At 34.6% G+C, this 13,621-nt stretch overlaps 1 protein-coding gene and 1 pseudogene across 4 annotated transcripts in view; one reads left to right on the top strand and one right to left on the bottom strand.

Moving 5' to 3' along the window:
• The window catches only part of BRWD3 (bromodomain and WD repeat domain containing 3), a 163,605-nt gene that overhangs the window by 25,664 nt on the left and 124,320 nt on the right, over nucleotides 1–13,621 (bottom strand). For all 4 annotated transcript variants that reach the window (XM_055564901.1, XM_055564902.1, XM_055564903.1 and 1 more), the window contains 8 exons: nucleotides 11,328–11,452; nucleotides 9,011–9,093; nucleotides 7,863–7,974; nucleotides 6,849–6,910; nucleotides 6,590–6,745; nucleotides 5,788–5,908; nucleotides 4,630–4,755; nucleotides 4,469–4,547 (listed from right to left, as the gene is read on the bottom strand). In XM_055564901.1, coding sequence (XP_055420876.1) covers nucleotides 4,469–4,547; nucleotides 4,630–4,755; nucleotides 5,788–5,908; nucleotides 6,590–6,745; nucleotides 6,849–6,910; nucleotides 7,863–7,974; nucleotides 9,011–9,093; nucleotides 11,328–11,452 — 864 coding nt within the window. The remainder of the gene's footprint in view (nucleotides 1–4,468; nucleotides 4,548–4,629; nucleotides 4,756–5,787; nucleotides 5,909–6,589; nucleotides 6,746–6,848; nucleotides 6,911–7,862; nucleotides 7,975–9,010; nucleotides 9,094–11,327; nucleotides 11,453–13,621) is intronic.
• On the top strand, nucleotides 12,033–13,377 carry LOC129639716 (tubulin alpha-1C chain-like; annotated as a pseudogene).

Raw genomic sequence — 13,621 nt, 5'->3', positions numbered from 1 at the left:
AAAATAAGAATATGTATTAAAAAATAAGATTCAGTGAAGTATCACCCCAAGGGATAGTTTTTTAATACAAAGAGACAAGTCCCACACACCACTACTAATCTGGTGATGGTGAAGCACATAGATAATGCCTGCTGCTGCTAAGTCACTTCAGTCGTGTCTGACTCTGTGCAACCCCATAGACAGCAGCCCACAAGGCTCCCCTGTCCCTGGGATTCTCCAGGCAAGAACACTGGAGTGGGTTGCCATTTCCTTCTCCAATGCATGAAAGTGAAAAGTGAAAGTGAAGTTGCTCAGTTGCGTCCGACTCTTAGCAACCCCATGGACTGCAGCCTACCAGGCTCCTCCATCCATGGGAGTTTCCAGGCAAGAGTACTGGAGTGGGTCGCCAGTGCCTTCTCCATAGGTAATGCCTAGGAGAATCTAAAACAATGCTACAAATATGTTTATCTACAAAACAGAAATAGAGCTATAGGTGTAGAAAATAAACTTATGGTGTCCAGGGGTAAAGGGATGGGATAAATTGGAAGATTGGGATTAACATATACATACTACTATATATATAATAAATAATTAATAAGGATCTACTGTATAGCACAGGGAACTCTCTTCAATACTCTGAAATGGCCTATATGGGAAAATAATCTAAAAAGAGTGGGTCTATATATATGTACAACAGATTTACTTTGTTGTATACCTGAAACTAATACAACACTGTAAATCAACTATACCTTAATGAATTTTTTTTTCAAAAAGAAGAGAAGTAGCTCACAAGCCATTAGTTTCCCTTTCTGAAGTTGCTGAATTACATTTTAGTTTAATTTTCTATTCTAAACCAGAATGCTACTCTGAGGAGAGCAATATCCATCCATGATATAAACTCTCAATAAAATAGGTATAGAGGGACTGTATCTCAACATAAAAAAAGGCCATATAGGAAAAACTCACAACTAATTTATGGTCAATTGTAAAAAGCTGAAAACTTTTCCTCTAAGATAAGGAACAAGACACAAATACTCACTCTTTTATTTTATTTAACATAGTATTGAAAGTCTTAGCTGTAACATTAGTCAAGAAAAACAAAAAAATTTAAATCAAAAAGGAAAAATTGATAGTGTCTCTATTAGCAGATGACATGATATTACATATAGAAAAGTCTAAATACTCCACCATAAAACTGTTAGAACTAATCAACAAATTCAGTAAAATTGCAGGATACAAAACCATCATACAAAAATAAGTTATGTTTCTGTACACTAACAGTGGACTATCAGAAAGAAAAATTAAGAAAACAATGCCATTTATACTTACATCAAAAAGAATAAAATACTAGGAATAAATTTAACCAAGGAGTTGAAAGATCTGTACACTGAAAACTATAAGACATTGATGAAATAGAATATACAAATAAATGGAAAGATATCACATGCCACAGATATGAAAAATTAATGCTGTTAAAACATCTGTACTATTTAAAGCAATATACAGATTCAATGCAAGCCCTACCAAAATCCCAACAGTATTTTTTGCATAAATAGAAAAACAATCTTAAAACTCATATAGAACCACAAAAAAGAATTCTAATAACCATCTTGAGAAAGAATAAAGTTGGAAGCATCACACTTCCTGATACCAAACTGTATTACAAAGTTATTATAATCAAAATGTATGGTATTAACATAAAATATATAGATCAAGGGAACAGAAAGTACACAGAAATAAACCATGCATATTGGTCGATTAATTTACAACAGAGGAACCAAGAATATAAAATGAAGAAAAGATAATTTCATCAATAAATTGTGCTGGAAAAACTGGAAAAAAAAATCCACCTGAAAAAGAATGAAACTGGACCCCATCTTACACCATACATTAAACACAACTCAAAATGGATTAAAGACTTGGATATAAGACATGAAACCATAAAACTCCTAAAAGAAAACACAGGGGTAAGCTGCTTGACACTGGCCTTGGCAATGATTTTTTTGGATTTAACAAAATCCAAAGGTCAAAAAGTCAACAAAAGCAAAAAATAAAAAATTGGGACTACATCAAACTACAAAGCTCTTCACAGCAAACAATAACCATCAACAAAATGAAGGCAATATACCAAATGGGATAAAATATTTGCAAATCATATACAGGGAGTTAATACCTAAAATATATAAACAACTTGATAGCAGGAGAACACATAACCTAATGAAACATGTACAGAGAAACTGAATAAACATTTTTACAAAGGAGACATCCAAATGGCCAATAAGTACCTGAAAAGGTACTCAATATCTCTGATCATCAGGGAAAAGCAAATAAAAACCACAATGAAATATCACCTCTCACCTATTAGAATGGTTATCATCAGAAAGACAAAGAAATAAGAAGTGTTGACGAGGATGTGGAGAAGACAGCCTTTGTGCACTGTTGGTGGGAATATAAATTGGTACAGCCACTATGGAAAACAATACGGTAGTTCCTCAAAAAATTAAAAATAGAACTATTAACACCATATGATCCAGCAATTTCACTTCTGTAAATAATACTGCTACTGCTACTGCTAAGTCACTTCAGTCGTGTCCGACTCTGTGTGACCCCATAGATGGCAGCCCGTCAGGCTCCCCTGTCCCTGGGATTCTCCAGGCAAGAACACTGGAGTGGGTTGCCATTTCCTTCTCCAATGCATGAAAGTGAAAAGTGAAAGTGAAGTCGCTCAGTCATGTCCAACTCTTAGCGACCCCATGGACTGCAGCCTACCAGGCTCCTCCGCCCATGGGATTTTCCAGCCAAGAGTACTGGAGTGGGGTGCCATTGCCTTCTCTGCTGTAAATAATAACAAGATATCAAAGATATAAAGTTGCACTCCCATATTCACTGAAGCATTATTCACAATAGCCAAGATGTGGAAACAATCTAAGTGTCTGTCAACAGATAAACGGACAATGAAAATATGGTGCATACACACACACACACACACATATACACAATGGAATATTATTCAACCATAAGAAAGAAGGTAATTCTGCCATTTGTGACAATGCAGATGGAACTTGAGGGCATTTTGCTAAGTGAACTAAGTCAGATAGAGAAAGACAAACACAGCATGGTATCACGTATATGTAATTTTTTTTTTTTTAGGTCAAACTCAGAAACAGAATACAGAAATGTTGTTGGGTAGTGGACTGATGGTGGGAGGGGATAGGGAGAAGGTTGTAAACGGACACAAACTTCTAACTATAAGTTGAATAAAGGCTGAGAATATAAGGATCTAAGGTAAAACATGGTGACTCTAGTTGATAACACTGTTTTGTATAATTGCAATTTGTTTAAAGCGTAGAACTTAAATGTTGGAAGGAAGGGAGAGAAAGAAAAAGAAAAAACAAGCTCGCTGAATTATATTTTACTTTACTTTCCTATTCTAATCCAAGTTATGTTATTTTGAGGAGAAATTCTTGCTACATCAAATTCTGAGTCAAAATGCATTTATATTAAAGGTTAGAGAAAATATCAGGTATAAGAATGATAAATTTTTTATTAGTTTCAGGAGGATAATATCTAATTGGCATATCTGAGTTGTCTTTAATATGTAAATAGCATTTAACTTCAATAATACTTACAATATTTTATAGTCAAACACATTTTTGTGAAATTGAAAAACTATTAGAGATTTACCATTCTGAGAATTAACAGTACAGAAAATATAAACATGTAAAATACCTCTGTATAATCATACCCACTGCAATAAAATCCAGCATATTTGAGTCACTTATCCCTGGGATGAATTGTTTTCCATAAAATATTTTTGAATTGTCACTTTCCATTATTGTTTCAGCCTCTTAACCTAGTTTTTGCTTCTATCATAGCCTTTAGTCAAAAATAACTTAATATAAATTAGGGATATAACTGGGTGGGGAAATAAGATACATGAGGGTCTGCTGACAATACTAATTCATTTCTTTAAGAAAAACTGGTTTATGTTTATAAATTTCCACAAAGGAAATCAAACAGCAATTCCATGAAACTACTAAAAATAGAGACTTTTAAGTTTAAAATTATAAAATACTTTAATATTATATATATACATATATATACATGTATATATATGTATGTAGTATAGAAAATTAATCCCTACTAAAATTTCCATCAACTAACCATTCTTTTAAAACACAGTTTAGTGCTTTGTCCTGTTTTCAAGGGCTGGAAAATAAAGTATTGATTTCTCAACACTGAAAACACCGTGTCCAAGGGGTGAATGGCCACCTCTCTCTGACCAAACACTGCAGCACCACTACATTTTTGGTATACACTATCTAAATATAGGTTAAAGAGCTTAATACAAAAAGATGCAGGTGTTCAGCGAGCTTTCAGAAATCAGATTCATTGCTAATACCCAGTTACAACACTTACGTATAATACCTAATGTACTTTAAATGACAGAAAAAGAATTAATGCCTACTGGTCATGCTGTGATTCTTACCTCCTCTGCATCAGTACTGTTTAGTTCTTCTGCTTTAATTTTATTGTAAGTATCCAGTATATCAGTACAGCTCTGATCCCTGAGAAACAAGTTAAAATACACTTCAATAAATTTTAAAAACTCAGAAGTCAGCCTCTATAGAAGATAAAACTGCTTCTTACCCAATAAATCGAAGTAAGACATCAGTTACTATTTTGGCTGCTTTAACTATAGGACTGTCTGGCTCATTGAAAGTCCTAGCATTATGCTCAATATAGCGTACTTCCCACATTAATGCTGATATTCTCCTATGAAAGCAAAAATACCCTGTTACTTTTGGTCGATACATTTAAAGTCTATTCTAGAATTAGACAATATAGAACAACTAGGCATTTAATCATGAAACGTCAAAGGTGTTCAAATATATGTTTGTGATTCAATATATCTGTGTGACTAATATGCACCAATAAAAGTATGTAGTTACAGTATTTGAAGCACAGGCAAGAATTCAGAACCACTGGATTATAAACTTGGATATTAAAACCTGAAAGAGAACTGACCCATGACATTATGGGTAAATAATGATTTGACCAAATACAAAGAAACAAACAGAAACAAAGAGTGCTTTGATAAAGTCAACAAAAAAATGTTTAGTTTTCAGAGAAGACCAAAAATCAAGAATCCAGGTTGTAGAAAAGGACACATATTTTAATGCAGTTGCTGTTATGATAATACACTACTAAAGAAATTATAGGTAATGTTATAAGATACACCCACATGGTGTTATTTATAACAATTTCATGGAATAATTGTTGTTAGGATGCTGTAGACTTGAGGGTGAGAAAGAGAACAAAAGCTGCCCTCCACCGCCTCCCCATAATCGCATAACTTCCAGCAAAACCAAAGAAAAAAATAACTTGATTTTTTTTCTTTACACATTTTGGAGCTGGTGATTAAATCTAATTAACTGCTGCCTAATTTCCCAACAGGGGATTTAAAACATGCTCAAAGCTCTGGAGCACCATAATCATGATGAATCCACAAACCACTTAATCTGCCTTTAATAAACTAAGAGTTAACTGTAATTATTGTTTCATTTGTGACTTGTACTAGTCATAATTTTATCCCTGTCCATACTCCTTTTTACCCTGGAAGACTGAGAATCTCCTGAAGGAAAGGAAATAAATTGTTCCAAATTTTCAAAAGAAATTTTGAGATGGGTCTTCTGAGTGGTTATTGTACACGATGAAAACAAAGATCTCAGTGTATCGTCATGCAAAAACGAAAGCAAAAGACATAAAGCTATAAGCTTTATAGGAAATGGTAAAAACTAAACAAACCTGTAAAAGCGATTTTCAAGTCTCCGCCTGATGGTGTTGAGGTCAGTTGGATAAGCAACTACAGTACAATACAAGGGGTAGGCACTGAGATCCACTGGAACAGCAAAAGGGCTGGCAAAATCTACAATATTTACAAAATCAGAAAAGATAGTTATAAACAACACTAACATCTCACGTTAACAAACAAAAACCACATATAAACAGGAAGTGTGGGCAATATAAAACTATATTACTAAAATGAGATGATTAAATTATGCAAAAATTAGACCAATACTATTAAAATGTTATTCTTTTTATTTGGACATATTATCTATGAATCATGCATGATACACTGGTTCAAATCAGATAAAAACAAGACAAAATTATTGGAGAACTGTTTTTAACTTCAAATTTATGTCTTTTCTGGATAAATGCCAAATGTCTCATGTGATATACGTCAGAAAATATAACTAGTCATGGAGTAAAACTGATTACTCCACACACAGTCTTTACCAAAAAAATCCATCCAAAGTTAGGCTTAGGGAATAGCTAGAGAGCCAAAATGACTCAAGAAAGTAAAAGACACTTATATGTCTTCACTATTATAACCCCAGAACTGAAAAGGTTTGCAAGTCATTACTTTGACCAAACATATAAAAATATTATTAAAACTAGAATCCCTGTGCCTTTTGAGTTAGAAGTATATAGTGAAAAACTGCATTTCCTTTTACAGAACTTAAAATTCTGCTGGTTTTCCTTATTCCTTCTCATCTTCCTAATATTCTTTTCTCATCTTCTTAATATTCTTTCACATTCACCATACCCAGGGAAAGAAGGTGGTTGATTCCCTGAATAACTCGTTCACATTCCTCATCTCTGGAATGAGCCCCCCACTCTCCTTCCTGAGGTTTGTATAGCAAAGCAGTCAGTTCCTCCTGGGACACAGGAACACCAGCACCAACTTCATCTGGAAAGGCAGCTATGCATAAGGTGAAAAATCAGAAATAATTAGTTTTCAGAATAATGCTATTGCCATTCTTCTTTTAGAAAAATTATAATTCATTTTTTAAAAGCATATTTACTTCCTTCTGGAATTGGCTCCATATCCCAGGGGCTCATCTTTTCTCTTTCATTATTGTCCCAGCTATTAAAAAATAACAAGATACAAATCAAATTCACATGATACTTTTACATACTAGCATAATTTGGAGGACTTCTTGGCGGTGAAATCTGGAAAGGGGCAGTACAATTTCTTTAAAGTATAACTGTGTTTATACAAAGATAACGATAACCCTCTAATAGAGAAAATATGGTCCACTAATATGAAAGTTAGAGAGCCCTAAGCTTATTCTTAATTCTGATTTTTTTTTTTTTAATTCCAACCAAGCATACATTCATTGTTAAGCCAGGGTACAGAATAAAAAGTTCTCACTGGAAAATTCCTTTTAGGTTAAAAAATCAATTTAATATATCACTTATTTCTGTGAGATAACCTACTTATTTCTATCAGGTTGACTATTACACCTTCTCCAAAAGTTTACTATTCCCTTTTGATCTACAATATGAAGACTAAAAGTCAATCTTCACAGAATAAACATATGTTTTATCATTCTTAAGAAAAAAGTTGTATTTATTAGGAATCTTACAACTCTGGTATTTCATGAAGAACAAAAGTAAATGTAGACAAATAGTATCAATATATCCAAAAGTAATGCACTCACCCTTGACTAGAACTTATACCATCAAATAAAAGACTATATAAATATTCACTATTATATTCCAGCTGAAACAATTACTTTAAACACTGAATTAATTTCAGTATTCTTTATGAAATAATAGTTGTAATTCTTATCTAAAGTAGAAATATTTAAGAGAAAACACAGGAATTAAGGAGGCAGAAATAAGTATTCAGTTTCTGCTTTTTTTTAGCATGCATATTGCACCAGAAAGCTTATCATCAAATTCCTTACTTGAAAGTACTATGATTCCTTCCTTACAGGTACAGGTCTTATAAGACTAGGTAAGGCAGGGTTTATAGAAAGTCCATATAGCACTAAAGTATTTTATCAGGTGTAAAAGACCATAACTGTACTTACTGAACACTGTAACACTGGAAAGAACTATCAGGATACTCTGGTTGAAAAGGTTGCTGACTTTCCACAGTCCCAAACCACCAGGCATCATCTATTATACTGCGGAATCTATCACCTACAATGTTTTTAAAAAAATTCTTAAAAGAGTGCTCTTGAGAATAATTGCTATGTTCCCAGTCTAAACTATACATTTTGATGAATACAATAGCATCATTGTATCCAGTATTATTACAGATTTCAATCTGAGTATTCCATATTACTCTCTTCAAGGATTTTGATTTCCAAGTGCTAATAATTATTATGAAATAAAATCACAGATTACCACATATAATTTAACTTCTTTCAATTACTTGGAATCATCATTAGACAGTCTGCTTTTTGTACTGCACATATAATACCACAGTTGTTTCTTATTTTTTTTCTTCCTCTTCTTTTTTGTTTTACCATTTTGTTTCTAAAAATCTCTTCATACTAGTTTTGTGCCTCTAAATGGCTAAGGAATATAAAATCAACCATGTGGATAAAAATATTTCTTTCACATTAGAAAAGATAGAAGATACTAATAGAAAAAAAAAAAAAAACTACTAATAGCAGATAACTATACAGTGTTTGCTCTGTGTCTGGTACATTTTAAGTTCTTTCTACATATTATTTATCATTCATATCAACCTTATAGGTATGTTCAGATGTGATTCCCATTTTATAGATAATGGAAGTGAGGCACAGAGAGGTTAAAATTGTGCCCAAGATAAAATAGCTAGAGAAGGTGGAAGGAATAGACAGGGAGACAACAGGAGGGGTAAACAGAGAAAGGGAGAAAAAGGGAGAGAGGTGGAAGAGGCGAGAGAGAGAGACAAAGTCACAATCAGTAAAGGTCTGTTAAGAGCCCAAGTGGTAAGTACTCCATGTGAAGGCAATGAAACTTCAGATTTTCATTTTAATTTAGATTTGTATTCTAATAGAATAGATACTCACAGAAAAGGTTTTATAACACATACAAAGCACATAAAATCACCTAAACATAACTGAAAATAAAAATTTAATTTTTCTAATTTGGCTAACAGCTTTTTCAGTCTAAAGTTTCTCAATGTTAATTCAGTTTAAAAGTTACTCTTCTTCAAACAATATTTAAGTGGGAATTCTATATTTACCTATCTGCCAGTTCCTTTCTTTGGCTTCATTGTAAAACTGATGTAGCACAAGGAAGTCAATGACATCTGGCATGTCATGATATCTGAAGAGAAAATAAAGTACATGTGATTCAGTATACAGATACAACAGTATATGTCACTTTCTAAATATCCAGGGATATATATGTTTAATGCGGAGCTATTGAGCAAACTGTTGCAAACCTCAAGGTCCTTACAAATGCTTTTAATTAAATTAAACCCCATGTGTTTGATCTGTTTGTCTTAAATATTTACTTATGACCTTAAATCACTAACTATATTACTTTTATCCTATCTTGTAAGACTGTTATTTCTTACATTATCCAATGTGTAAGTATATCTCCAAAAAAACTAATGATGCCTAAATGTCTTGAGACAATTGATCATATACTGTGTTGGCCAAAATCTTCCTTCGGTTTTAAAGTAAAAATTAAAGGTCCATTTTTCATTTTCACCAAGAACTTTAAGTGTATCACAATTTTGTTCCACTACCTTCTGCCATTTTTCAGGCAAATTGATAATTCCATCTTCCCAAAACTTTTCATTTTTTTTTGAACAAAAAAATGTTTCAGATGCCTTTTACAGTATTCCAGGGAATTGAAATATTTTCCATTCAGGTAATTTTATAAAGACAGAAATAAATGGACATCTGAAGGTGCAATGTCTGGTGAATACAGTGGATGAATCAGAACTTTCCAGCCAAGCTGTAACAGTTTTTGCCTGGTCATCAATGGAACATGTGGTCTTGAGTTATCCTGATGGAAAATTATGCATTTTCTGCTGACTAATTCTGGAAGCTTTTTGTCACGTGCTGCTTTCAGTTGGTCTAACTGGAAGTAGTACCTGTTGGAATTAATCAGTTGGTTTTCTGGAAGGAGCTCATAATTCCCTTCCAATTCCACTATATGTACATAACCTTCTTTGGAATGAAGACCAGCCTTTGGTATGGTTTTGTGATAGTTCATTTCACTTGCCCCATGATCTCTTCCATTCCACATTATTGTACAATATCCACTTTTCATCATCTGTCCCAATTTGTTTAAAAAAGGGAGCATTTTTGCCTTGTTTCAGTAGAGAATCACACACAAAAGTACAGTCAAGAAGATTTTTTTCACTTATGTGGAACCCAAACATCAGAGTGATTAACATTACCAAGCTGGTGCAAACAATTTTCAACACTTGATTTGGATATTTTGAGAATGTCTGCTATTTCCTGTATGGTATAACTTTGATTGTTCTCAATTAATGTCTCAATTTGACCACTATCAACTTCAACTGGTCTAACTGACCACGGAGCATTATCCAACAAGAAATCTTCAAAACAAAACTTCGCAAACCACATTTGATATGTTTGATCAGTCACAGCACCTTCTCCATATATTGCACAAATCATTTTTTTTGCCTTTCTTGAAACAATAAAGTATCATATGCCAAAAATGTTCCTCTTTTTCTTCCATCTTCAATATTAAAATGGCTACACAAAAATTCACCAGTTTGATGTGTGTTTTTTTTTTTTTAATGCTCACTGATATGACAGCTGTCACAATACAACCTAACAAAACCGTTCTGAATGAAGTTAAAGACAATGAAAGTCATATTATGGGAAAAAACAAAAAAACAAAAAAAAAAAAACAAAAGAACTCTGGCTATGCCAATAAAAGAATCAAGTCATTAGCCACTGTAGTTGTTGACCTACAGTTCACCCTAAAAGGAATTCAAGATGAAGCATTCTATGTTTTGGATATATGGACTCTTAGATAGTTAAGATGCATACGTAAGGAAGAATTTCAATGATCCTGGACTCTTGCATCTTTCCATATATAGAACACTAAAATCACCGAGATATTTGATCCTCGTGACTACCAATAACTAGCAAGATGTATGCTTGACTACATGTATTTCACAGCCAAAAAAATTTCAAATATACCCTGGCTCTGCCGCTGCTGCCTCTTGAGAACATCTTGTCAGAGTTGTCTAAGGCTATCTCCTAGACTATAGTCCTCAGCAAGCTCCCAAATAAAACTGAAACCTATAGGTCTCATGCTGTATGTTTTTATTTCAGTTGATCTATCTATCTATCTATATATAATATGCATGCTAAGTCGCTTCAGTCGTGTCCAACTCTTTGTGACCCTATTAAGTGGAAAAACAAAACAAGAATTAAACATTAAACCATGGTCTTTAAAACTCTAAAGCCCGTAGTGCTGTCATGTTTTCTTTACCATCAAGAATACATGTTAGGAATTAAAATACACACACACACACACACACACACACACGAGCCAGCATAGATACTCACTTAATGGAAAAAGATTCTCCAGTCATTTTGCCTGAAATGGGGTCCAGAAATGCAAGCTTCAAGCAGCATAGTGTAGGTGGTCCAACCTCATATTTGATTCCTACAATCTTAACAAACTCTTGTTCCTATTCATGAGAATACCAAAAAATTATTAATTTCAATATAAATAATTGCCTAACATTTGCATATTATTTTATTATTATTTGAACAATTTAAAAATTATCTGAAACGTATTGTAAATCAACTATACTCCATAATTTTTTTTAAATTATCTGATAAATTTTATTTTAAAATTATTAAATTTTAAAATTATCTGAATACCCACCAGATTTGAGGCATTCCACTAAGTGTAAAAGGCAATAAGACATGGCTCTTGACCTCTTAACAGCAATTTGTAGTTTAGTGCATGGCTCTAAACCAAGGATAAGCAGAAGAATCCCCTTGGTAATCTTTTTTAAAATTCATGTTCCTAAACCATACTACTATGGAACTGAGTTCACTATATCTAGGGTAAAGCTCAGTCATATGTATTTTGAACAAACTCCCCAGGTTTTGCTCTGGAGAGTTAAGAAGTTTTCTGCTGGTTAAGAATCACTCCTCTAGTCACTACTTCTCCCTTGGATTCCTTGGTAGTCTGTTGGTGTGAAATCTTTGTGGCCCTCCCCTCACCTCCTCAAGTCCCACAGAACCCTACAAGTTTCATTCATGCGTGAGTACATCTTAATCCACATTGGCCAGGCTGTGGACAGACTGGCAATGCCTATTGGGAGCTCTACTGCTTGGAACATGGCATCTAGCCTGATGGCCAGGTGTCAAGTGATAAGACCACTGGAGGAGGAAAAGACTCCTTCAACACCTTGTTCAGTGAGACAGACACTGGCAAGCATGTGCCCAGGGCAGTGTTTGTAGACCTGGAACCCACGATCACTGATGAAGTTGGTACTGGCACCTATTACCAGTTCCTCCACACAAAGAAGCTCATCAGGGCAAGGAAGATGCTGCCAATAATTATGTTCGCAGTCACTACATGATTGGCAAGAAGATCACTGACCTCGTCTTGGACTGAATTCAGAAACTGGCTGACCAATGCACAGGTCTTTAGGGCTTCTTGCTTTTCCACAGCTGTGGTGGGGGAACTTGTTCTAGGTTTACCTTCCTGCCATTGGAACATCTCTCTGTCAATTATGGCAAGAAGTCCATGCTGGAGTTCTCCATTTACCCAGCACCCAGGTTTCCACAGCTATAGTTCACTAACCCTACAACTCCACCCTCACCAACCACACCACCCTGGAGCACTCTGTATCTTCATGATAGACAATGAGGCTGTCTATGACATCTGTCATAGAAACCCCGATATTGAGTGCCCAATCTATACTAGTCTTAATTGTCTCATAAGCCAACAAGTAGTGTCTTCCATCATTAGTTCCCTGAGATCTGATGGAGCCCTGAATGTAGATCTGATAGAATTACAGACCAACCTGTAATTCTGTACAGTACCCTATCCCTGCATCCACTTCTCTCTGGCCACATATGCTCTGCCATCTAAATGCTCTGCCATTTAGAAAGCCTAAAATGAACAGCTTTCTGTAGCAGAGATCACCAATGCTTGCTTTGAGCCAGCAAACCAGATGGTGAAATGTAACCCTCACCAAGGTAAATACATGGCTTGCTACCTGTTGTACTGTGGTGATATGATTCCAAAAGATATCAGTGCCACCACTGCCACAATCAAGACCAAGTGCAGCATACAGTTTGTGGACCAGCGCCCCACGGGATTCAAAGTTAGCATTAATTACCAGTCTCCCACTGTGCTACCTGGTGGAGACCAAGCCAAAGCACAACGAGCTTTGAGCAAGCTGAGGCCTGGGCTCACCTGGATCACAAATTTGACCTGATGTATGCCAAGCTTGCCTTTGTTCACTGGTATGTGGGTGAGGACATGAAGAAAGAAGAGTTTTCTGAGGCCCATGAGGATATGGCTGCCTTTGAGGATTATGAGGAGGTTGCAGAGCATAAGGCTGAGGGAGAGGATGAGGTTAGAAAATATTAACCTATTACAACTTTAAACTCTTGGGATTGTCTAATTTGTATTCTATGGAGCTGCCCATTGTGGCCCTATCTTGTCATAATATTAAATTCTATTGATAACTCTATTAAAAAAATCATTCCTCTAGCAGAAATACAGTCTGTAATTAGGCAGGTGGACATATTATGTATATGTTTGGGAAAAGGACTTACAATTTTGAGTGCTACAATATTATTTTAAATACCATCCTTAAACACTGTTATTAATC

The sequence above is a fragment of the Bubalus kerabau genome, chromosome X, assembly GCF_029407905.1.
Source record: "Bubalus kerabau isolate K-KA32 ecotype Philippines breed swamp buffalo chromosome X, PCC_UOA_SB_1v2, whole genome shotgun sequence".
Lineage (NCBI taxonomy): Eukaryota > Metazoa > Chordata > Mammalia > Artiodactyla > Bovidae > Bubalus > Bubalus kerabau.
This window is presented reverse-complemented; position numbering and strand designations above follow the sequence as displayed.